The following is a 26,424-nucleotide window of genomic DNA, read 5'->3' as shown; positions in this document are numbered from 1 at the left end:
TGGGAATGAAGTTATTAAATCAGTTATCAGGAACCTGGAAATATGCATCAAGGGAAGGTTTTTAATGTGGTAACTTTATGCCAGTGGAATTGGTCTCGATATTTATGACCCATTAAAAAGACTCAAAGTGATATATGTGCCATACGCCAGTGTGATTCATGAAGTCCCTGTGTGTGTGTGTATATTGATTCAGTTTATAATGGCACAGTGAATTCAGACACTTTCTTCGTTTAATGATGATGAATTTGGGCTCAACATCAACACTGTGACAGAAAAGAACATTGAAGTCTAGACAGTCTAAACAATGCCAATGGGCATAAAATCTCCAAATTTGACATCTACCAGATATTCATTCAAAAACTGTTTTAAAAAAAATAAAATAACTTAAAGCTTGCTGCGTAATAGAAAAAATCCCAATATTACAATGCTTTTGGAAAATTGAAGTAATGTTCCTAAGATCAAAGACAAGCCTCTATTTCTGTTTTACTTTAGTAAAGACTAATTTTGGCAGTTTTATTCATTTCCCAGCTATTTTTTTCCATTAGTGTGTTTTTAAGTACATTGGGACAACATTAATGTAACTGGACAGGTCACTTTGGGTCATCCGGGGTCAAAACCCCTCAGAGGATGTTTATGTGATTTTGTCATTTTGACAGAGCTGATAAATGCTTGCAATAAACAATAAAAGCAGTTCTTTAAATTTTTACCTTCAAAGGCTTGGATGTTTAAAAAAATCATATATTTCTAAAATAAATACGTGTTCATGCTCATTCAGTGAATAATTTTTGTTCTCTATTTATTTATTTATTTATTTATTTATTTATTTATTTATTCAATATCCCATCATCGATTTACCTGTGAAACAGGTGCAGTAGTCAAGGAACAGTTATATTTTCACCTGTCAGTAATGTAGGATATCAGGACACGATGGCTGCGCTTGACCGAAATCTGACAGGAAGTTCACAGGATCTAATATCAGCCAATCATTTGCTTTAAATTCATCAAATAATTGCAAGGAAAAAGATACATTGTACTTTTTTTTAAGAGGCAGATATCAGTGGCCTCTTGGGATAGCAGATAAGAACAGGTTGACAGTGGGGTGTGGTGTATCGTGTGTTCTCACCAGTTTTAAATGTTGTCTGAGTATTTGGCATGAAATTTAAATGTTTTAAGAGTGAGCTGATATCACATGTTTGTAGAATTGAGGGAATTTAGAATAAGAAAAGAGAAGGGAAGACATTTCTATTGATGTAAGGAGAAACTGGTTTTAATGAAATTGTAGTAGAGACAAAAGAATAGAAAACAACTAAATACTAACACAAGATGGGTACTGTGGTTAATAATGGGACAATATTACTGCAAAATGAATAAAAAACATTTTTTTTATCATATACAAGATAACATGAAGGGTGAGACCAGAATAGAGATAACCCTCTCACCTGAAATTTGGTCTTTTAACTATAGTGTTTTATTGCCTTATCTCAGTTCATTTATTTTTTTCTCTCTCTCTCCCCACAGGTCCTCATTTCTGACAATGGATCACCTCAGTTGATGTCCATCACCAGGATTGTTGTCAATGTGGAGGACGAAAACGATGAGAAGCCAGTGTTCAAAGGACAGGACAGGGCAATCCGTATCCAGATCCTCGAGACGGACCGCACGGACGTGCCACTGTTCAGGATGGTGGCTTTTGACAATGACGTGGGAGCCAATGCTCAGATTGATTACTTTATCATGAACGGGAAAGAGAATCTCAAGTTTAATATCAACCCACAGACGGGGGAGCTGTACCTGAAGGCAAGGAGTCTGGATGTGGGAACTTACGACATACAGGTATGACAGAGGATTCTTGTAGAATGCACACAGATGTCTCATGCTGCTGAAGTGCTATACAGAAAAAACTACGAAAAAAAAAAAAAAAAGAAAACTACACAAAAAGTAGATAATAGGATATATATCAAGTTGTAAATTAGATGAAGTTCAACAGAGTTGCATTTGGTGAGAAAGTTGGCTAGCTTTATCGTAATTTCCATGAGACCAAATAATCAAGTAATTGCTTTGGAATCATGCATTTAATTGACACAATTCTTGTTGGCACCAGTGATGCTATCCACAATTTATCATTCCAGATTAAAGCCAATGATGGCGGAAACCCCCAGCAGAGTAGTACAGTGTGGGTAAAAGTCTCCGTCGTAAGCAGACCAACCGAGTCGCCTACGGCACCCAGGTTCAGCTCCGAAGGTTTCAAGTTTTACATCAGTGAAAGCAAGCCAGTGGGGAGTCAGGTCGGCTTGGTAGAGGCTCAGGATGGGGATGGAGACAAGATATGGTTTTATATTACAGGTAAGTGCTGACATCTGGTGGCATGGGGCTCAGACTCCCATGTCGTCTGCTGGTAGTGGAAACTGAAATGTTTGAAAAATAGTTTACAGAAAAGAGTCATACTTGTTACAGGTGAACTGAACTAAATAAGTAATATGCTCTTTCTGCAATGATGAAAATAATGAAGATTCATATTGTTGAATTTGCTCCTAAATGTTGTCTTTCACTTGCAGGTGGAGACCCGGAAGACCAGTTTTTCATTGATGTTGAGAGTGGTGAGATTGGTATTGCCAACCCACTGGATAGAGAACTCCGGTCCAGCTACAACCTTACTGTTACTGTCACAGACGGAGTGCACACTGTTGCATCATGGGTAAGATATCACATATTTCTCTCTTTTCATCATATCATATATGACCTAGCAGCATAGTAAAAAATTTTTTTATTAATTGGTTAAGGGATTTGTTTGAAAATTTTACAGGTGTTCAATGCACTTATTCAACTGAACAATCAGAAAGGAGAGCAAGAAATGTTTGAAAAAATGATAAACTGTGTATAGCTTATATGTGAATTGGAGTCTAAATGCTGTTTTTCATGTTTTTGAGGATATTGTTTGATGTAAAAAGGCAGCTTTTTTGCAACTAATTTCCCCTTGTGCAATGTCCTATTTATGGTAATGGATAAGCTATGCTGATGTAAAAACATAATGTAAAGAAAATTAATCTCTAATTCTATACTGCATTGCTCTACACTGAATGAACTTGTGATTGCTTCTGTCACCCCCTCCCCTAATTGCGCCCCCCCCCCCCCACCAAAGAAAGAAAAATAAATTGATAGACAAATGAATGAATCAATTAACATGTTAGTAAATAAGTTAATAAATGGCTAAAAGGAATACCAATGAGTTTTTGAAAAGTGGGCAATGGTAGATAGAAGTATGGAGTGATAATAAGGCTAAGTGATTGTACTTACCAGGTATCAAATATTTCATTATAAGATTGTCTCATTGCAGGCTCACATCACAGTGATGGACGTCAACGATAACACACCTCAGTTCACGGAGAGTCACTACGCCGCGGTGGTGTCAGAGAGTGCGCCGGTGGGCACCAGTGTCATCACCGTCACAGCCACTGACAAGGACGAAAACAAACAGTTGTTCTTCAGCATCCACAGCGCGGCAGACAAGAGCAGCACCAGGTTGTTTGAGATTGGTGATCATAGTGGTAAGTTTTCAACCTCCCCCACCCCCACCCCCTGTAATATCCTTATGTCCTTTGATTATGACGTTAAGTTCATTACTTTGTAATATGGAAGTGTTGTTGAAATTTTTACAATTCACGATGGTAAAAAACGTGAGCAAGACAAGTTAAGCCGATATCTTTATATAACATACCACCCAGATATCACACAGGCAATGTGTATATTTACTTTTCCTTATCATCTTTTATGGATTGTTAATCCATTGCATGCCTGTTAACACTCTCTTACTCTTCCTCTTTTCTCAGGTGTGATTTCCACCAAAGAGAGACTTGACCGCGAATCCATTGCCCAGCACAAACTGACCATCATGGTCCGGGAGGAGGGGGCGACGTCCACCATGTCCCATCGTAACCTCACACGGGTGGTCATCGACGTGCTTGACCACAACGACCACCCGCCAGAGTTTTTGTCCGGCAGTTTCAACGGGCGTGTGTTTGAGACGGCGGCCATTGGGACTTCAGTGGTACAGGTGATGGCCACGGACAAAGACAAGGGCGAGAATGCCGAGATTCATTACACCATTGTTACAGGTAAACATAGCAACAGCGCCCCCTGTTGTACACTGTCAGGGGTAAGCTCTGACTGTTGAACTACTTCGATAGGGTGGGAATTTGAAATGCTTTGAAATAAAACTACTATTTCTTATTGAAAGAAGGGACGATTTTATGAAGTTTCAGGTTTTTTAATGGAGTTGAAATTAAACAAGTTAAGCATTTCAAATTGTAAGATGGGAAGGATAATGTCAAAGTTAAGGATTTTTTCCCCACAGAGCTATACGTCAAACCAACTGCATTTTGAACCTATATATCCTGTCCTTTAGGTATTAATTCCTAATTTATTGTCAGCATTCAGCAACTGTTGAAATGCAGCAAAAGGCCATGTTTCAGAATATATGTAAAGTCACATTATTAAGTCACATCATAAACAGGCAACAGTTCAGCTATCAGACAAAGCAAGGTGGGGGGCGAAGTTATGCTTCTTGCCGGAGGAACCTGTAAAATTGACAATGGGCTATTCTTTTATCTATTTGTTGGCACCAACAATTGAGCCTTAAGTGAATTAATTTACATTTGTCAAGTGGACTGTGATACATGCACTGTATTTGTTGTATTATGATTTGAGTGTCATTTGAGCTCTGTGCCAGTGTATTGAATATTGCTGGCAGCCACTGATACAAATCAGTTATTTTTGAAGTGGATCGTATAGGGATGTTATTAACATTTGACATTCATCTATTGCTGATAGAAATCTAAATCTCGTGTTACACAAAGCATGAGCAATCTTTTGGACTATTTTTACACATATTTTTGTTTGTGGTACCTCTCACAATTAAGAGACTTGGATGTGTCAAAATTCTTTACTGATTTTAAAAAACGGTTGCTTCATAAAACTGCCAATAATCTCATGCCAGCACTTCATCATCAATTTTAATGAGAAAATAGCTCTGTCTTCTGCCCTGTTAAAACCTGCCAAGCTATCAAGTTTAGCCCCCTGGGGAGGACCTGCGTTAAAAGCATGACACTGCGTAACACGTGTCTTCGCACAATGAATAACAAAAGAGCATTCGCTAGGCGGAACTAGACAGAGAGTGTACTCCTTGCGGGAAATCAAAGCTTTTATTACCTTGAAAGCCTGAATTATAGCATGCCATATCTAGGTGGAATGCGACAGGGCTTTTGTTTCTTTTTTTTACGAGCATGGTGACATCATGTAATTTGGTGCTAAAAGGCAACTTGTCACCAAAATGCCTTGATATAAAGACCGGCATACCTCATAATATTGACATCTAAGCTGGTATTTGATAATGGTCTATTAAGTATCTTCATTAGATATTTGAGGAAAGTTAATTTTGGCATCTGGGTGTAATAATAGATATAATGTATGGGAGTTTCTTTAATGCAATTTATTAAAAGACTTCTTTGTCTTTTGTTCTCTGAACATTTCTAATAAAAGGATATGATCCCATTATAAAGTAACAGTACTAGTCAAATTTTATTAAAATAACATGCATGTACATAAAAATATCCGTTGGTTAATGGTTGTAATTTGTACCAGCAAAGCCGCCCAAGTGATTATTGTGATTTCAAGTCTAAATATAGATTTTTGTTTCATGATGACTTACATTAGTATTTCTCCATGTCATTGTTTGGCAGACATGACCAACTATAATAAGGAAAACTGCAGATTTTCTTAGGCGCCATCTTCTTAAAAATTGAATTTTTTTAGTTAAAGAAGTAATTGAAGTTGTTAGCATTATCAAAATAAGATGTCTGTTAAATGCAATCAACAACTTAGAATGTAATTTGTACCAAATTACCAAATAAGGTTTTGAAAAAAAAAAAAAAAAAGATGTAACATCATATTATATTATGTGGTATTGCATGATGGCATACATTATTTGTTAACCTTGAAATCCTAAACATAAATTTTCCCCCACCCAGTTAGCACACTGCTCAGTGCTTATGTACTGGGGTGACAAACCTTACAGAAACAGCAAAGTATAATCCTCTACACACTTCCACTTAATATATTTTTCATGCATGTCTGGATGGATTATTTAATCATTTAAAGATTAAACATGATCAAACTTATAGAAAATGTACCTCTTAAACCAATGTACAAAAGAATGTCTTTAAATAATTTGGTCCAAAATGCTCAGTGACTTTTTAAGCCTTCCTCTCCTATAAAACAGTTTCTTTCTACATAATTTAGGAAACATTGATTTGAAAGAAGATTGAGGCTATGACAGCTCACGTAAGTGGGTGTCAATCTGTGGAAATGTCTGTGTGTAAGGCTAATTTTTCACGTGTATCCCAGTTTGTAGGTAAGATGACGTCCCCTACTTCACAAGAGTTCTCAAGTCGTAATTGCCTGCAATCATGTGCTGTCTTCTTTATATGCAGACACACAATTATAGCACTGACTTTATCCAGTGTCTCCATATTTCCTTGGCACTGTCTGCGACATCAGCCACATTAGGCGACGTTGTTCATTTCCATGTGAATTCAGGCGTCTGTGTGAGATAGCTGTTAATGAGTTTGGTGTACATGTAAAGGTGGGGCCCCTGTTAGCACTGATATGGCACCAGGGCAAGGGGGAGGGGGAGTGAAGAATATTGCAAGAGATTTTTTTTAAAAGCGTGGTTTATTTATTGGCATGGAAAATGTGAAAATAAATATAGTAAGAACATTTTGTTTGGTGTTTGAAAGCCATAGACTCTAGTTTGTGTTGGCAGTGTTATAACAATGGTGTTAATAGACATTTTTTGCACAGAGGTTCTTATATGAGAAAATAATGTGTTTTCAACATGGCATTGACAGCAGCTTGACTCATCTTAAAGTCATCTCTGGAGTTTTGTTATTGTCATGATAAACTATTACAGACAGTTGAAGTGCCACAGACTATAAAGTACACAAATTGCTCTCTACATTCATCATCATTGTGATATATTATTATGTACTTGCTGTCATATTTAGGAAATGCCATGGACTTGTTTACATTATATGATTGTCTGAAACCTTGTAACAGCAATGTTACGCCTTGTTTAATGCTCGTGATTCATAGTCTCTCTCTCTCTCTCTCTCTCTCTCTCTCTCTCTCTCTCTCTCTCTCTCTCTCTCTCTCTCTCTCTCTCTCTCTCTCTCTCTCTCTCTCTCTCTCTCTCTCTCTCTCTCTCTCTCTCTCTGATGTTAAGGTTATACACTAGCACTGTCCTTATCTATAACACTTAAAACAGTGACAGGTTTATAAAACACTGTACTCCCCATGTCTGTCAAACTAGTGGCCAGGTGAGGTCAACACCTGTTAACAAGGACATGGTAGCCTCAGGGTTAACCTAAAATCTTTTCAGCGTCCTTCTTTAAGTCCTTGTTGAAATAGTAACATGTTTGGGATAGATGCATTCAAAGTGAGTGTTTTAATAGTGTAGTTTTGTTTGACATGGGAGTTGGACATGGTAGATAGTTGTAAACACGTCCATGAATAGTACAGAGTTAATTTAATCAGGTACAATTTGAAACAGAACTATTCCCTGTCAGCCACTGTTATCATTTATTAAACACACTTTTAAACCATTTATTGAACACATAACAACACCTGCGCAAGTTATACAGAGGTGGATTAAAACACATCTCGGTGTTCCCCGGGGGCTGATACAACATGGTACTGTGGACAGGTAGCAGGGACACCTGAGAGGGTTGGCAGATTTGGGTTAATAGTTTAGATCAACATGTCATAACACCTAGGCTTTGTAGGCTGGTGTTTGAGCTACACTAATCTTAGGAAACGAGGAATTGGTGAAACTGAAAAGCCGGAAGTGCTAGAGACGTTTTTGATTGAATTTTTATTTGTTTATTTACTTATTTATTTATAGGTATGGGATAATTATGTGCCATAGGGACTACTTTTATTTTTTTTTATAGAATGTTTAAGAATTATGGATTCCATATATGCATTGCTTTATTAGGGTGCCCTAGTAGGGATAATTTGACCAATGTTGCCTGCTGTTAGATTAGATATTTAAAAATGCAGCAAAAAATGAATGCATATGAATAAAGTATATTACAAACATATTGATAAGGTGATAAACAGTGTTATACTTGTAAAAATATTCATAATTCCAAATAGAAATCTTGTAAATGATCAACATGCTCTGTTTTTGTCCATGTGAATAAATTTGTTAATGCTGCATATTCTAAGATCAGAGGATAAATCGTCCTTTTAAAAAAAATTATCACTCTCTGATATGTTCTAAAAAAGAAGCATTTAGAATGAAAAAGACATCATTGCGCTTTTAATATAAGTTCCTTACTGTTATATTTCTAGGTAACATAGGGAATACATTCTCTATAGATGAGAAGCTGGGTATCATAACAGTGTCTAAACAGCTGGACAGAGATCTGCAGTCTAAGTACACTCTCAGTGTCATGGCCACAGACAATGGTATTCCCAGTCACAGCACCCAGACCAATGTCAATATAGATGTCACTATCTCCAACAACGCCCCGCCAAAGTTTGAACAGGACGAATACACCGCAGAAATTCGGGAGAACAGTCCAGTGGGTACATACATCGCCACGGTGGCCGCCAGCAGCAGGTCCTCAGTGGTTTATGAGATTTTGGGAGCGAATGACTCATTGTATTTCCAGATTAGTCCAAACTCTGGAGTTCTTCGTACACGCATCGTGTTTGATTATGACCAAGAGGAGTTCCGCTCCTTCAATGTGACTGTGCGAGCCACTAATATGGTGGGTGCCTATACTCAGACGTCAGTCTTCGTACATGTTCTGGACGTCAACGACAACGCACCAGAGTTCTTGCAGGAGCAGTATGTGGGAGAGATCAGCGAGTCTGCTGAAGCCAACAGCGTGGTGCTGACCAATGAGAGCCTGCCACTTGTCATCAAGGCATTGGACAGGGACTCCTCTAGTCTCAATGCCTTCAAGATTTACTACATAGATACACCAAAGGCTGAGAAGTATTTTAATATCAACCCTAACACTGGGGCTATACGTACCAACATGAAACTGGACCATGAGGACATCACCGAATTTGACTTCTTGGTTCAAGTGAAGGATATGGGTACGCCACAATTAAGTGCTGAGGTTGCAGCCAAGGTCAAGGTGAAAGTCATTGACGTGAATGATTCCCCACCAGTATTTAACCTGGGGTCCTACCAAGCCACTGTCCTGCTGCCCACACATCAGGATGTAGCCGTGGTTACCGTAGGAGCATTTGACCCAGATACTGGGATATCTAGTCAGCTGAAGTACAGCATCACGGGCGGAGACGAGGAGAATAAATTCAGCATCGAACCTTTAACGGGCATGATCAGAGTACGGGACGAGAACAACCTGAGCAGCAGGTACGATCTGTTGGTTAATGTCACGGATGGAAAGTTTAGTACACGAACCACAGTCACAGTAAACATTAAACAGACAGAGGACAGTGGATTGAGGTTCACCCAGAAACAGTACAATGCCTCGGCCATGGAGAACAAGACCACTGTGGACCAAGTGACCATGGTCCAAGTTGTGGGATACCAACTGAACGAGCAGCTCACCTTCTCCATCTTGAATCCCACTGACATGTTCACCATTGGACGTACCTCAGGCGTGCTGCGGACCACCGGCAAACCGTTTGACCGTGAGAAGCAGGACGTGCACAAGGTGGTGGTGGAGGTGCAAGACAGTCACCCCAGGCCACGCGTCGCACATGTAGTCGTGCACGTCAACATCCTGGATATGAATGATAACGCCCCCATGTTTGTGAATGAGCCGTACCATGCTGTGGTGTCCATTGATGCCTTGCCAGGAACTACTGTGAAGAAGGTAAGTAGAATGGGAGAAATTTCCCTATCTCCACCCTTGTTCACACCACCATCCCCCCTCCCCATTCCCCCCATGCCAAATTCCACAGTACTTAATATGCTATAATCAGCATTACTTCATTCTTATAACATAACACAGCTGATGAAATTCTTCTCTGACTAACATTACTCTATCTTTGCCAAGGAGGTTATGTTTTTGTCTCTGTTGAATTGTTAGTTTAACGGACTAACTAGAAAAATAACCAATGGATTTTGATAAATTTTTTAGTTAAGGTCAGAGATGGGCTAAGTTAGAATTGATTAAGTAATGAGAAATACGCCACATTTTTAGTCATATGATGGGGTTTTATACTGAGGCAGAGTAAATTGTTACCCGGAACTCTTTTACCTAGCCATAAAAATCAAGCTTGCCTAAAGAAAGAACGTCAGACCATTATTTCCGACTCTCAATACAAAATGGTGCTTTCTGATAATGAATACAGTGATAAAAGGGACCTGCATGTACTGTTAACAAAGTTTATGGAAATATTTCTCTTGAGGTTGTAATCTTTTTCATATAAATCAAAAAACTACTTCCATCAAATCGCTTTCTAGTGGCCCGCTGACCCCTAAATTGCTAAATTATAATTTCATTATGGCCAGAGCTTTTTGTGCAGCAAACCTTTTAAGAGTTGAAGGTGGGAGATTCATTTCTCACATAAATCATGCGATAAAAGCACTGAAGTAACAAACATGCTCATGAAATTAATCTGTAATAAAAGCTCACAAATCAGATAAATTGGAATTAATTTTACATTGTTGAAGTGAGTCACCATTCTCTGTCTTTTCTTGTTAAAGTGGTAGCTGCCTCTTTCTTTATCTCTCTCTATACCAGTGTGGTCCTTTAGTTGAAATTCTATAGATTTTTATTGGGCAGTGGTCAAGTTTACCTGAAGATTTATATGATCTTATTCAAAGTTAATACAATACAGTCAGTGAGCCTTGATTTTGAGATTATTAAAACCATAAACATCATTGGAGATTACAGTCTTTAAGTTGATTTTTTTTTCTTGTTAATGGCATTGTTTTGTTGCCAGATTTGATTTCAATGTTTTTAAAACTTCACTGTGTCTGGGCTGCTATTTGCATGTTTTTCTGATCCAAAGTCCTGTTTCTGTTATGTTTTCATGGTGTGTTGTATTTATGTGATTATTATTGGGTTCACTGCCATTGTCTCTGGTATACTACCTACTGTGTCTGTTTGGAACAATAGTCCAAAAGTTTGATTTTGTGTGCACAATTATGTTGTTTTTTCATCAGTCACAAATTTTTGAAGGCAAGACTAGTTAAGAAGTTAAGAGCTCATAAACACACATTATTTGAAAACTTTCCTTTCATATATAATTCCCTCTCTCTCCCCTCCCCCTCCCATATATCATATAACTTGTTATACAATTAGTGTGCCTTGGTTCTGATATTAAAACCACAAACACAAAGTCTTTGGGTTGAATATTTTTAGTTAATCATTATAATATTATTTATTTATTTCAAAATTTTATAGTTTTACATTTAAAGAACAATCCTGACTGTAGACTATTGTCTTTGTCTCTGCAGGTAGAGGCAGTGGACCAAGACATAGGCAGGAACAGCAAGGTGCAGTACAGCATCATCAGTGGTGATGACGGCAAGTTTCATATCAACAGTGCGACGGGAGAGCTTTCTCTTCAGCAACCCCTCCAGGAGAGTGACCAGAACCACGAGTTTATGGTGTTAGTGGAGGCAGAAGACCAGGGTGAGGGGAATACAGTGGAGACCTCTTTTATATATTTTATACTGTGAACTTCACAATTATTTGACACAGGAAAGCTGTCAGAATATTTTCTATCATGCTATATATATTTCATTCTTAAAAATTTCGTATGGCAATTTTTGTTTTTACTTAAAGTTATCTGTAGTGCAATTCCATTTTAAAAGTATTTTCAGATTAAAAATAAATGCTGTAATTAGAATTACAAAGAAAATTGCTTCATAAAACGAGATAAGAATTATTATCACCAGTGCTTCAGAAAGAAAGTTGGAAATGTTCTGGATCTATCTGAAAATCCAAATCTTTGGATGCTGTACATAGTCGCTTGGACTCAGATTCAGTTGCAGGCCTAGGGCATCGCATTTTCAGGATTTTTTCTATAAGAACCACTTTCATTTCTATTCTAAGAGTGTATGTCACTAGATAATAACATATTTTGTCAACTCCATAGGAGAAGATGTCCAACTGAGGTCCCGTGTAGTTGTCCCCATCCGCGTGATCAGTCAGGCCACGCCCGTATTTGATGACACATTTTACTCAGTCTCTGTACGTGAGAACACCCCAGTAAACAGCGTCATCTTCACTCTGGAAGCTAAGAGCCCCAACAACCAGAAGCTGATCTATTCTATCACCAAGGGCAATATCTACGACGAGTTTGCTGTCAACTTTAGTATTGGTAAGTATTGATCACAATTACACTGTCACACTGTCATTGTAACATGACACTGCTATTTAATATGCACACATAACTCACAATTGATGTCAATAGCCTAGAATTCGGTATAATCTGGGTATAGCCAGTATTCCTAGAAATATGAAGAGAGTTAATCTAATGACTTTAATGGCAACCTGGGGGGGATGTCTTTTGTTAGACCTCTTATAGAAGACACTTAATGAATCACAACTAATGATTCTGCACCTAATGCTGTGCACACTTTTACTAGGCGTAAGAAAAAAAGGGGGGGTGTCACAAAATTTTTGCATCTGATGGCTAATATAGACTTTAGGTAGTTTTATCAGGGGTGTAATTAACTCAGTTTTAGTATGAGTCGTAGCTTGTTGGACTGAAATAAATTAAATTAGCTGTCAATTTTGTAGGGTTGATATTGTTTGCTAACAATTAGAAAATGATTTACAAACATTGTTAAGATTTAGAGAGATTTCACCCACAAGATAATCAATACATACTTTTGAAAGAGTCAGATTTCTACCTATTCTCCAATTTATCTTCATCTTTAATGTTTCCAATTGTCACATTCCTCAGTCTCTTGTTCATTCATGGAATTCATAATTGGCATTGATTTTTTATTTCACACATAAGGGAATTGGGAATGTGTAATTACAGCTACGGTAGAAGCCAACCGTAATTAAATGCTGAGTCATCGTACACTATCTTCATTTAATTGAGCTTAAATCTAGGGAGAGTACACAAAATCAATGTTTTCACATAATTGTAAATATCTTTTTTCAAAATATGGCTTCATCAGTCTTGAGCAGACATTCGTATTTTGAAGCAGCTGCCCATAATATTCTGTACATTTTACCAGTGTTATCTCCTCCGCATGTAGTTATATGAGTTACCCAGCTAACTTAAACACCTTATCAACTTACTACCTGGCCACAGCAGGGAACAGGTTAATGTTTAATGACAACATTATCAAGCCCACCTGGACCTATGCCAGGTGTGCCTTCTGTAGATTTTTTCACATTTTAATCATTATGGACTTGGAAAGTTGAGATTGATAACAAACCATATACTAGTGCATGGTGCAAGGGGATGAGAGATTACTCTAATATTTCTATATAGTAGAGGTAGAAGGATAACAATTAATTCCAACTCTATAAGAATATTTCAGGCTCTTCCCCATGGGTTTCAATTAAGGAGTTTATAACATTTGATATGGTTATAGCTTTTTTTGTTATTTTATTTTAAATATACTTGGTCGTGTATGTGAACAGAGAAAATTCGCTTTGATAAAACAAATAGCTTAATTGAAACCCCAATTTTTCTACCTTAACAAAAATCTTAATTTTGCTATTGTTTTGCCAGCAATTTATCTACAAATATTGCATATCTTGCATTAAATGTAAAGCATGTTTGAAATGGAATAGAAAGCTTTTGAATGCCATTCCCCCTTAATGTAATTTGTTATTTAAAGGCATGTCAAAATGTCAGTTGAATTTGTAAATAGCTGTAATTTGTATTTTGTTCTTTATTAATATTTTGAAATTGTTTTTTTTTTAAAAAGCAAGAGTGTCTGTATTAATAACTCTACAGCATGTGTTTCCGTACTCATCTATTTATTTATTTTTCTTGAAGAGATGTTTTTGAAATTTAGTATCATGTTGCTTCTCGGACAAGCGGCTCCTTGGATTCCTATAGCATGCGTAAACAGTTTCTTGAAATCTCACTAAAAATGCATTTGAAGAGAAAAAAAATGTCGAAAAAGTCTTTTTACGCCACTATCCGAGCAGCAATCATTTGCAAAGTAAGCCGTTCTCCCCTGTTTTAGTAGTTAATTTGATATTGATTTCTTATTTGTGCCCTCTTCCTCCTCCTCTTCATTAGCTGCGGACACCATAGGCCCATGTGAGTAAGGCTGTTGAACCTTTTTCTGATTTCAACAATTTTTCCCATGTTTGCCTATATTACCAATATATCTTTCCTGTTTTATTTCTGTTAACTATTTATGTGGCTGTGGCTGCTATTTCTTTTGATTACCTGCTTCTATCTACCGAGCTGATTACCTGCTTCTACAAATGGAGCAATGCATGATTTGCTTGCATGTACATACATATTTGCATGTGCATACGTTTTGCAATAAAGTTATTTATTTTTTATTTTTTGCATGCTGTTAAATGTGGCTTTCTATTAAGTTTTTCGTCTTCTTGAATATGAAAGCTCCTGTTGGTTAGGAGGGGCATATTTAAACCTTTGAGTATTGTACTTTGCTCCTCAATATTGCCTTGCCCAACTTTTCATTTATATTTTATGGGTCAGGGTTCCTGTTACGGTGGATTAATTCTTAGTCAAGGTCTTCTCACTACTACTTTGACGTATTTTTAACACCCAAAGACCCAAGACACGACTTACTTAAACACAGTTTCTGGGGCAGTGAGGTGACTTGGATAAAAGCATGATCTTAATATTAAATTTGTAGCATACAGGTTAAAGGTGTTCATATATTGACCATTTAGAGGGTGTTAGAGAGAGTTTGGGTGCTGGGGCATCCTGCCTATTATAATACACAGAACATGCTTTGCACTGTTTTCCCTTAAGTTCACAATAGTGAGTCTTTGCTTTCTGCTATCTGATGGTGACTTTTGGCTTTGCTTCTGATACTGCGGTGCTGGGTTTACTACAATATATATCTAATTCTTTCCACATTTTTGTCTTTTTTTTTAATAATTGACATTAATCCACCCACTATTAATGAATCTTAATTACAATTCAATTATATATTAAAACTTATCTGAACTAATAATGTGATGGATCAACCCAAGCCTGGTTAAATTTGGAGAACATTAGTGCTAAGAATTATTTGATGGAAAATGGTGAAATTGCTGTGTTCTTGTCCTAGAAATACACACTTGTTGATTCTGTCTCAAAATGGGCGTTTGCCAAGTTTAACCAGTGCTTGGGGATTAAAAATTCTAACCACTAACTGAATGCACTGCTATTTAACAATATATATATATTATGTTGGGGTATTACAGTGTCACAGATTAAGAGCACAAAAAATCAAAGTAATAACCAGTCACTCAAAATAATTTTGCAAAACCTTACAGCATGTTATATAAACAGCACTGCACAATTTCCTTTTAATTCAAAACACATAATAACTAACATGAAAATAAAAAAGTTATATATCTCTTCCAAATAATGTATTTTATACATTGTTCTTGAATATGTCAGATGTTGAGATGTTTAGAAATACCCCAGCAATAATATGTGTCAAAGTTAAACTTAAGCTCTTAAGTGTTAAAAAACCTAATTCTCTAGCCAAATATTACAATTTTCATTTTTTTTTTTTTTTTGTTTTTGTTGCTATTAGGTTCATTATTTTTTATTAGAACAGTAGTAGTCTTAGTATTAGAATTGTTTGATTTATTAATTAAACCCTGGTTTTGGAAAATTAACTGTGAAGTAGAATTGAATAATAAAGATCTTGGGGTACCGTTATTTTGTACTAATATTATACTAAATGGAGAAGGTTTGCACTTTAGTTCTCATGCCCCCATTTGTAGTGCATTTCATTATTAACCAACTACAAATAACCAGTACTTGTGACACTGCGTTAAGTTACCCATTTATCAAATGTTTCATTTACAATAGGTGCCATCATCCTGATAGACAATTTGGATGCAGAATTACGCCAAGGTTACGAGTTGACTGTGCGAGCTACAGATACCCTATCTGGAGCTTATGCTGAGGCACTGGTTGCAGTCACTGTAGTGGTGAGTAGCCTAGTCCTAGACCCCATTCCTAGAGATTAGATCGATCCAAACTAGATTGACCTATCTCCCTGGGGGTTCATGCTAAATAGCTGTCAGCTGAGCGGGCGTGAAAGTTAATTACCCCCTTACAGCTTGTAGTAGGTGGGACGGACATTTAAGCCAGATTATCTGACAGTAATATAGTGAGACTCCCCACGGGGATAGATCGATCTTAAATCTATGGGAATACGCCCCTAGAGGCTGAATGGAAAACAAAAAGTCACTGCCTCAGTTTATTGAAGTCAAAGCTTTCTAGATAACAAGTGGAAAGAAGCACAGCTCTCTGATTCAGTTCATTTATTAGCGATTTTCATAGAAATACTTGTTAGAAATACTGTCATGTAATTAGTAGGTAAAATGAACATAATAATTTGTTCTAATTCTTTCAGGATGTCAATGACAAGGCGCCCTCTTTTGACAGTCTGGTATACGTGGTCTCTGTCTCTGAAGCAGTCAGCATTGGAAGATCAATCCTCGCCGTGTCGGCCTACGATGCTGACAAGACGGCACCCCATAACTTGCTGAAATACCACCTAGAAGCAGCGTCTGAAGATACCAGTGATCACGTGACAGCCTTTGACATTGACCCAAGTAGAGGGGTGATCACCACCAAGACGTACCTCGACCATGAGACCAATCCCAAAATGCACTTTGTTGTTGTGGCAGTAGACAGTGGCTACCCAGCTCTGAGCTCCACTGCTCATGTCTACGTCACTGTCACAGATCTCAACGACAACCCTCCAGTCTTCGATCCACAATCTTTCTCAGCCACAATTTCAGACCAGGCCAAAAGAGGCCAGTTTGTTACCATGGTCACGGCTATAGATGGTGACAGCTCTGACGCTGGGCAGCTCATGTACGCCATCGTCTCTGGAGACAAAAAAGGAGCATTCACCATTGACAGCAGCAATGGCATGATCTATCTCTCAAGTCTCCGCCAGCCCGAGCTGCAGTCTCTCTATATGCTCAACATCTCCGTCACCGATGGTGTGTTCACAAACTTTGCCAGGGTTTCCATCGATGTAAGAAACTCCAACAACCACCCTCCAGTGTTTCAAGAATCTCTGTATGTGGTCGAGTTGGCTGAGAATGTCCCAATAGGTCACGTTGTGACCACTGTAACGGCCGAAGACCTGGACAGTGGCTACTATGGAGCGTTAACCTATCACCTGAAGAGTGAGAAACTGAAGGAGTTGTTTGATTTGCATCCAAAAACAGGTAAAGTATAATGTAGTGTTGAAGAACAGTGTGCATGAAGAATAAAAGAATGTCAGTTACACTTTGGTGTGCATAAATATTGGCAACCAAGAATTAGGACACAGCCATGAAGATGTTTGTTAACTTCATTGTGTTTGTTAATCCAGTTGAGTGAGATATGTTTGATGGCTTGGGAATAATTTACTCTAAAAATATTGTTTCATTTCAGGTGAGATTTCAACTTTGGAATTGCTGGATAGAGAGTTTGAGCAAGTGTACAATCTCCCCATTGTGGCAGTAGACAACGGTGGACGTGTGGGGTTCACAACAGTGAGAATCATGGTGTTAGATGCAGATGACAACAAACCCAGCTTCTTTGCTCAGGAATATAAAGCTAATGTGTTTGCTGATGCCGCAGAGGAATCTAGTGTCATCAAGGTGAGACAATTACTGACAATGATTTATAATTTGAATGCTTAAACAAATAATTTCTGTGTGTGCGCGCGCGTGTGAATGGGAATGGGTGAATTATTGGTAAGTCTGTGGACAATTTATGTATGTTTTCCAGTCTTCTTGTGGTATTAAAGTTGAAATTCAAGGATATAAAAGATTTCAGTATCAAAAAAAAAAAAATTGTTAGCTGCATGTGTTCAGTAGGAATAAAGTTTCTGTATCACAGATGTGTATATTCAACTGCAGAATGCCATAACAAGAAGTCTTCAGACTTGATTTTACAATATTTTACCTCAACAATTTACACAATTTGACACATTGTATCTTTGTATTACAGGTTGAAGCCTCTGATGCAGACATCACTGGGGAGGTCCAGTACAGTATTGTGGACGGGTCCAGTGCCTCCTCCCTCTTCAAGGTCCACCGTAAAACTGGAGTAGTCAAAGTAAAGAAAAGCTTAAGGGATTCAGGTTAGCCACTGACTTTGTTTGTTAGCCACTGACTATACTTGTTAGCCACTGACTATATAAAGTAACTGTTGTTAGCCAAATACTATATTTATTAGCCAAAATACTATATTTGTTAGACACAGACAACAGTTTGGCCTGCACAAGTTGACTAGGGTACACTTTTATGAAATTAAGTTTTTAAATTGAAAACGGCATTTTATCATGGTTTTAAAATGAAGAATATTTTATCAAAACATTTCGTAGACACCATTCTGTTACCATACTGTTGAACATAATTTACAGTCTTATACGTAATTTACAAAATATTGTAACTGTTATATTTGCTGTGTTAAATTATATCCACTGACTGTCAACACATTCTGACCTTTGTCTCTCTCTTCCTCCACTTCCAGTGAACCAGGTATTCCAGTTCTTCATGAGAGCCAAGTCAGTAGGAGGCTCTAACACAGTCAGTGAGGTCCCCATAGAAATCCTGGTAATGGGCCCCTCGGACACTCCCCCACAGCTGGAGTCCCCGCCAGGTCCGTACTTTATAACAGAGGACAAACCTGTCGGCACGGTGGTTGCCATGGTGAATGCCAAGTCCGATGGAAACCAAACGTTGGTCTACAAGATCATCCCTGGCCAGAGCCCGATGACCAACAACCCGGAGAAGTTTCAGATTGATGAGCAGGGGAGGATCTCTGTGAAGGAGGCTCTGGATTATGAGACCACTAAAATGTTCACCCTGCACGTGCGTGTGGAGTCCCAGACCACACCCCCTCTGGTGGCAACCGCTGAGGTCGTGGTGCAGTTACAAGATATAAATGACAACGCTCCCCATTTTGACTCCAAGCCTTACAGTATCAGCATTCCCGAGAATGCCAATATAGGCAGTAAGGTCATCCAGATCAAGGCCTATGATAATGACACTGGAACCAACTCGGACCTCATCTACAGCTTCAGTAAGGACACTCAGGAAAAGGTGGTCAGTGTCTTCAGCCTGGACTCACACTCAGGGCGGATCAGTACTTTGGCCGAACTGGACCGCGAGACCATGGAGGAGTATGAGCTAGAGGTGGTGGCCGTGGACAGGGGTGTTAATGTACAGCTCAATGACACCACCACTGTCAGAATCCGTGTCACGGACATCAACGATGAGCCGCCAATTTTCAGCAAAGATGTCTACCAGGGCACTGTTCAAGAGGACGCCCTGCCTGGACAGACCATTGTTACCGTGACAACATCAGATAAAGATGAAGTTGGGATCGATGTGGTGTATTATATTACCAGTGGTGACATCTTGGGCCAGTTTAATGTGGATCGTCAAGGCCAGGTGTATGTCCGTAGAGCTCTGGATAGAGAGGAGAAATCAGAATATCGTCTCCAGGTGACGGCCACAGATGGCATGTTTGTCACCCACTGTCAGGTGGATATTACTGTACTGGACACCAATGACAACACGCCTGACTGTGGACAGGTAAGAGAACATGGCTTCAGATGACTATGACACTGTGTGTTATTAACTGATGGAGTCGTCATACAGTTTTTTTTTCTAATAATGTGTCATGAACTATTTGACCTTTTCTGAATTTGATGCATACTTAATAAGAATCAGCTTAAAAAGGGGAATACAATAAAAATATCCTCAACTTCATTGGATATATTAAATCTTTGTGCCATTGATAGCTCATAGTTTAAATTGATGTGTTATATTATTGTTCCTATTTTTTCCTCAGCCTCTACACCAGGTGGTGAAACCAGAAGACTTTGAGGTCGGTGGCTTTGTGGGACGTATCCAGGCAACAGATGCTGACCAGCCGGGCACGTCACATGCACAGATAGAATATAGTCTAGAGGGCGCTGGGGCATACATGTTTGAAATGAATGAAAAGACAGGTAAGTAGGTGCTTTCAGATGTCAGTGTCAGAGGGATGCATACTAACGATTAGATGAATTGAGTTTTTTATCTGTGGATTTACACATTTAGGTTTGATGTAAGAGAGATTTTTTCCAGTAAGGGCATTTTTGAAAAAAAAAAAAATAACTTGGAAACTGCATACTGTGAAAAATGTAAAAGTTGACTTGATTATAATTTGACAAAATGCTAGATATTTACCTCCATCAAGGACATAATGCTTTCACCTCTGATTGTTGATTAATTTGTCATCACATGTCCTTTACTCAAGAAGTTATGGATAGGTATTTGTAAGTGATTTCTTTGCTCACTGTGGGTTGGATCTTAAATCGGTGACTCTCTTCTTGTAGGTATTATCACTACAGTAGCCCCCCTGGACAGGGAGACGGCTGCAGAGTACCAGCTGATGGTGAGGGCAGTAGACAAGGGGGGAAAGTCCTGCACCACGGAGCTGTATGTCACCCTCATTGACGTGAATGACAACCCACCCAGGTTTGACAGAACTGAATACACAGTGGCCATCCCTGAGAATGCTGAACCCAATACCCTCCTAACGCGAGTGTCTGCCATTGATAGTGATATAGGTGAGAGGAGTCTCTTGAACAGGGCTTATTTCCTTCTGGCATGGTGGATAATAGAATGCGGTTTTATATGCAATCTGCGTTGTTTCTGCTTACAATGTGATGTAATGATTCAGCTTCATGTTCTCTTTGAAAAAAGGAAACACATAAAAGTAATGATAATAAGTATATAATGTCATTGAAAGAATACAAAAGTTTTTACAAAGACTTGATATTCAACACTTGTGTCCCTCTTTCCCAGGTTTAAATCGTAAGGTACACTACCTGATGTTGGAGTCCAAGATCCCGTTCAGAATCAACCCTGACAGCGGAGTGATAAGTTTGAACAGTTCACTGGACAGGGAGACCAAGGCCTTCTATAATGTTACAGTGTATGCCTATGATAAGGTGAGGAATCATGTTTGAATAGTATCTGGTTACTAAAGATGAAATGAAACATGAAAATTATTTGTCCCAAACATTTCTTATTGAAATAACAAATGAGTTGTAGCCTTGTTTTGAATAAGTGAAGTTTACAGTAAAACAATTTTTACTTCAAGTCAGTATTATTCAGGCTCAGAAGATAAATACATACATTAAATAATAAAAGAAAACAAATCATAAATTTTAACTTCACACCGTCCAGGGTACTCCCAGCTTGACTTCCTCCGCGCAGCTACTGGTCAGCGTGACGGACATCAACGACAACCCTCCAGTGTTTAGTCGGTCCATGTACGCGGTGAGTGTGCGTGAGGACAAGCAGCTGACCAGTGTGGTGACCACTGTGAAGGCCACTAGCAAGGACATCGGAGAAAACGCCAGGATTGCTTACTCCATTGTGGGCGGGAACAACCAAGGTGTATTTGCCATTGACGCAGAGACAGGTGAGAAGGGGTTTGGGGTGATTATCTTAAGTCTTGTATAAAGTTTGAGGAATTTTGAATGGTGTCATTGCTCTGAGAGGAATAGAGTTTGAAAATTGCTGGATAGTGTGTGAAATGTTCCAAAAACAGACTTGAAAAAGTTATTCAGCTCCGTTGTTTTCTTCCATCTCACTATTCTTATTAAGTCTTGAAATGTTCTGGGAAGGTATTCAGAAATGCCTTGGGTTAATAAGTCTGTTTAATAAAAAAATATCCTTATAGGTATCATTTAAAGAGAGATAAAGATATTCACTGAAAATATTGAATAGTTATAATTATTTTGTAATTTATTATTCAGGTGAAATCACAGTTCGAAAGCTGCTGAACTATGAGCTGGTCAAGGAGTATGTGCTGACCGTTGAGGCCAGAGATCACGGCCAGATTCCTCTGAGTGACCAGGCGGTCGTCAGGATAAACGTGACAGATTACAATGACAACGCTCCTATCTTCAGTGAGGCAGTGTTCAGTGTGTCTCTGAGGGAAGATGTCGATGTGGGATATAGTGTTATACAGGTAAATATAGGAATGGCACAACTAGCGCAATCAGCACTCTGTCACACTTAACACAATCAACACACTGTCACAACTGACACAATCAGCATACCTACACCCAACACAATCAACACACTATCACAACTGACACAATCAGCATACCTACACCCAACACAATCAACACACTGTCACAGCTGACAATAATTCTGTCACATCTGTGACACACAAGCATAGCAGACCACAGAATAACACCCCCACCATCTGTTCAGCCTCATAGTGACACTTCTTCTTGCTGTATTCAGGTGCAGGCTGATGACCGAGACAGTGGCGAGAATGCTGCCATCACCTATGCCATCACCAAGGGGGACAAACTGGCTCAGTTTAAAATTAACCCCAAGACAGGAGAAATAAAGGTTCAGGAGGCTCTAGATAGAGAAATGGTAATTACTATAGTGTTATATTCAGGTTGTGAATGAATTTTTGTCTTGAAGTTCTAACTGATTTTCTCCTGCGAAATGTTGATATCACACTTATAGCTTACATTTAATGGCAAGATTGAATTAATAAGTAAATTGTGCAATGTACTTGAATAATTATCAGTTTTGGAACTTCATTACTGTAGCTGCGCTTATCTGGATTGTCACTGTTTGGTGCTGCCACCTAGTGGTCTGATATGAAGGCAGTATTATAAATATGTCATATTAAATCTCACCTCTTCAGATTCCCAAGTACAGTCTTGAAGTGACCGCCACTGACCAGGGCAGTCCACCCCTGTCCACTAATGTAGTGGTCATTGTGGAGGTGGGCGATGCCAATGACAACCCACCAGAGTTCTCTCAGAGCAATTACACAGCTGTGGTACAGGTAAAGTGACATGTTTTTATTATTTTATTCACCATGGGGGAGGGGTGCAGGATGAGAAGTGGTCTTCTTTCATAGGCTGGAGAGACTAATTCTTTGTAAAGAAGTATTCTGTAGAGGCTGTTTCAAAAGGTTCAGCATAAGATAGCAAATCTGGAAATTGATAAAGGGTGTATTTTTTAGGCTATAGAGGAAATACCAAAAGAGGATTTGAAATAATACCTTTTAAAAGAAAAAAACTATGTACTAGTGCTGATACTTTTGTTTGAACAGTATCTGTATTGGAATGAATTTATTTTGATAATTATGATTTAAAGATATATGATATATTTTCACTTCACAAATAAACAGATTCTAATATAAGGCATGATGATGCGATACCTCACTTGAGAATCGTGACTGGCCATGCTTCCTGGCTTTAACTTGCAGATTAACAGAGTTTTTTTAGCTCGGGCTATGAACAACTTCACAGCCGCCTGAGAATGACTGGTTATAATCCAAATATTTCTATAGTGTTCTAGTGAATGGTTTTGTTCAACATAATTACATGCTTTGAATTAAAGAATGTATCTTGATTACCAGTACTTTTAGTGGTACAAGTAGAAAACTCCACAAATTTTGTTTTCGTTTGCTTCCCTTTCAACCTCAAAAGGTTGACGAGACGGGTAGGAGTGTACGACGTCGAGTGCTCGCAGACACCCAAGCAATCAGAGTATGTTCATGCATGCGTGCTCATGCATTTGCACGTCTTGCATTTCACTCAGGGCTGTGTGAAGTCACCATGTTTTGTGTTGTCACCAGGCGTTTGTTTGTGTTGTCACCATCTGTTGTATGGCGTCACTTTTGCATCTCGTGGTCTTGAAAGCTTTATGTTATAATGTCACCTGCAGCGATGTCACAATGCTTTTTATTAGTTTCTGCATTTTGTGAATGATGTCAGTGGATGCCTGATCACAAGAATGTCTGAAATATTAACATTTTGCTTGTTTTTTATTGTTGTCACATTTCATGTCACATATTTGGGAATGAGAACTGTTGTATTGTAACACCACCTGATTTTGGAAATTATATTTTAAAAACTGTTGTTGATTAATTGCAAAGATAGACTTGTTTCTTATACACTATGCTCCAATATGTCTCAGTGCAGATTCAAACAAATGACATCAATGAACATGCTTGGTATATTTCTTTGCTCTGATTCAGATCATCTTTTGGCAAATCAAACACATTTCAATACATAATACTCTCATTCCTGTTGATGTTGTTGTTTCACTGCATTATAAGGTTTTGTTCAGAAAGTAAGATAAAATTGAATCTATTAGTTTGAGCATATGTAAGGGATAGTTACTTGCTTATTCATTATATCTATTCTCAGTTTAAAAAAGTCTTTAACCTGTTATTATTTTTAACACATGATATCTGTGTTCTAAATAATAAAAGAAATATGTAGTACTTTGTCTTGAATGAAATAATAGATGTATAGTTAATATGTTAGTGTGAATGAATGTAATGTAGGTGTAGTTATGTGTAAATAGGTCAGATGTGCAAATTAAGTACATGTTGTTTTTTAAGCATGTTTGTTAGAATGTATGTGTATGTGTATGTGTATATGTGTGTGCATGTTAAATATGCAGAAGTACTACAGTTTAGTTTTATGCTTAAATTTGCAGGTATGAGTTTCTTTGGGGATCTCCGTAGTACCAGAATACTTTTTTTTTCACAAAACAAATCTTTTACCATAGATAAGAAATTAAACTTGATCAATCTGAAAACAAGAATTGGCAAGAAAAACTACATTTGCCAGAGTTATATCTCTTTCGTTGATATAAATTTTACAGTAAAACCTTTTTGATTTTGTAGGAGGATCGTGAGGCAGGATTTTCCACATTGAGGTTCATAGTAAGTGACCAGGACACCAGGATTAATGGGCCGCCGTTCACTTTTAACATCATTGAAGGAAACTACAACAACGAGTTCCGCATCAACGACAATGGTGTGTTGATCACCACGGCAACGTTTGACCGCACAGTACAAGATGTGTACGATTTGATAGTGCGGGTCCATGATAACGGCACTCCTCGCTTGTTCTCCGACACCTACGTCACTGTGAGGATCATTGAAGAGCCGACCTATCCGCCTCAGATTACCCCACTGACATTATCAATTAGCTCATACTTGGATGAGTTTCCAGGAGGCACCATTGGGAGGATCAAGGCTGTCGACAGGGACACATACGATAAACTGACCTATAACTTGGTCTCTGATCGAAGTCTGTTTTCTATCAGTGAGCAGAATGGTACCATCACTGCCTTCAGTGGGCTGGATGCTGGCATGTACATCCTGAATGTCAGCGTCACGGATGGGAAATTTGTCACCTATGGAGAGGTGAAGCTGGACGTGTCTGTCATCACTGAGGACATGGTGGAGCACGCGGTGGCCATCCGTTTTAAGAACATGCTCCCTGAAGAGTTTATTACACTACATAAGAACAAGTTCAGGCAGATCCTCTGGCAGGGATTGACCCCACGCATTCAGGACATCTATATTCTCAGCGTGCAGCCTGCACATTTGACAACACCAGAAGTCCGAGAAAAACGAGATGTCAGCTCAGATCTTGATGTTCTGTTGGCTGTTGAGAAATCTCGTAGCACCTACTACAAACGCAGAGCTCTGCATAGAAAGCTGACCCAAGCTAAAGACAGAATGGAAACGGAAATGGGCGTGCAAATTTTAAAAATCGTGGACGATGTCTGCAAGCGTGACGACTGCGACAAAGGCTCCTGTGAAATGATGATCCATTTTGACAGGAGCCAAGTTCAGCCAATCATCACCGAGAGTGAGAGCTACGTGGCTGCGAAGTTCCAACTGGTCCCAGAATGCCGCTGTAGGCTGGGCTATGGTGGTGACAGGTGCTCACAGGTGATCAACGAGTGCTCTGATAACCCATGCCCAGCATACAAAGAGTGTGAACCAGATATGAATGGATACAAGTGTATCTGTCCGCGTGGCAAGACGGGACCCAAGTGTCTGATGGATCTTCCAGAGGACATCAACAACTGCCTGGACTCCACGTGTATGGAGCAGAAACCCCTCATGTTCTCAGGTATGAGGTGCATTTCTTATTCTGTCACCAGTGTTCTGCTGTCACTGTAAGGTTGTAAATTTGTTCTCTTGTACGTTTTAAAACGTTCTCTTGCAAACCACATGTCTCTGTATTTTTTAGACATGAACCTTTTCTTCTACTCTGTCATATAATTTCAGAGGTGAACATTTCCTTATTTTTTCTTGGCAGTTTTCTGCCTTTATATGCCCCCACACTCTCACACGTAAGGGCACAGAACCATATTTAGATTTGTAAACTTATTGCACTTGGTCTGT

At 38.6% G+C, this 26,424-nt stretch overlaps 1 protein-coding gene and 1 long non-coding RNA gene across 8 annotated transcripts in view; one reads left to right on the top strand and one right to left on the bottom strand.

Annotated features, from left to right (window-relative positions):
• The window catches only part of LOC147763247 (uncharacterized), a 72,902-nt gene that overhangs the window by 28,561 nt on the left and 17,917 nt on the right, over nucleotides 1-26,424 (bottom strand). The window lies entirely within an intron of this gene.
• Nucleotides 1-26,424, top strand: part of LOC106161702 (protocadherin Fat 1) — a 94,070-nt gene that overhangs the window by 56,182 nt on the left and 11,464 nt on the right. For 5 of the 7 annotated variants that reach the window (XM_087008346.1, XM_087008342.1, XM_087008348.1 and 2 more), the window contains exons 6-28: nucleotides 1,519-1,833; nucleotides 2,130-2,343; nucleotides 2,556-2,695; nucleotides 3,335-3,545; nucleotides 3,828-4,112; nucleotides 8,407-9,911; nucleotides 11,504-11,681; nucleotides 12,148-12,372; nucleotides 14,266-14,286; nucleotides 16,033-16,154; nucleotides 16,583-17,411; nucleotides 17,620-17,828; nucleotides 18,181-18,313; nucleotides 18,706-19,772; nucleotides 20,032-20,191; nucleotides 20,561-20,794; nucleotides 21,033-21,178; nucleotides 21,417-21,654; nucleotides 21,992-22,206; nucleotides 22,488-22,625; nucleotides 22,906-23,049; nucleotides 23,699-23,758; nucleotides 24,907-26,149. In XM_087008346.1, the coding sequence (XP_086864472.1) occupies nucleotides 1,519-1,833; nucleotides 2,130-2,343; nucleotides 2,556-2,695; nucleotides 3,335-3,545; nucleotides 3,828-4,112; nucleotides 8,407-9,911; nucleotides 11,504-11,681; nucleotides 12,148-12,372; nucleotides 14,266-14,286; nucleotides 16,033-16,154; nucleotides 16,583-17,411; nucleotides 17,620-17,828; nucleotides 18,181-18,313; nucleotides 18,706-19,772; nucleotides 20,032-20,191; nucleotides 20,561-20,794; nucleotides 21,033-21,178; nucleotides 21,417-21,654; nucleotides 21,992-22,206; nucleotides 22,488-22,625; nucleotides 22,906-23,049; nucleotides 23,699-23,758; nucleotides 24,907-26,149 (8,032 nt within the window). The remainder of the gene's footprint in view (nucleotides 1-1,518; nucleotides 1,834-2,129; nucleotides 2,344-2,555; nucleotides 2,696-3,334; nucleotides 3,546-3,827; nucleotides 4,113-8,406; nucleotides 9,912-11,503; nucleotides 11,682-12,147; nucleotides 12,373-14,265; nucleotides 14,287-16,032; nucleotides 16,155-16,582; nucleotides 17,412-17,619; nucleotides 17,829-18,180; nucleotides 18,314-18,705; nucleotides 19,773-20,031; nucleotides 20,192-20,560; nucleotides 20,795-21,032; nucleotides 21,179-21,416; nucleotides 21,655-21,991; nucleotides 22,207-22,487; nucleotides 22,626-22,905; nucleotides 23,050-23,698; nucleotides 23,759-24,906; nucleotides 26,150-26,424) is intronic. The other 2 variants (XM_087008345.1, XM_087008347.1) reach the window with 2 other exon arrangements.

The sequence above is a fragment of the Lingula anatina genome, chromosome 3 (genome assembly GCF_051362555.1).
Source record: "Lingula anatina isolate TDL-2025a chromosome 3, LinAna3.0, whole genome shotgun sequence".
Lineage (NCBI taxonomy): Eukaryota > Metazoa > Brachiopoda > Lingulata > Lingulida > Lingulidae > Lingula > Lingula anatina.
The sequence above is the reverse complement of the archived record's forward strand: the minus strand, read 5'-3'. Positions and strand labels throughout refer to the sequence as shown.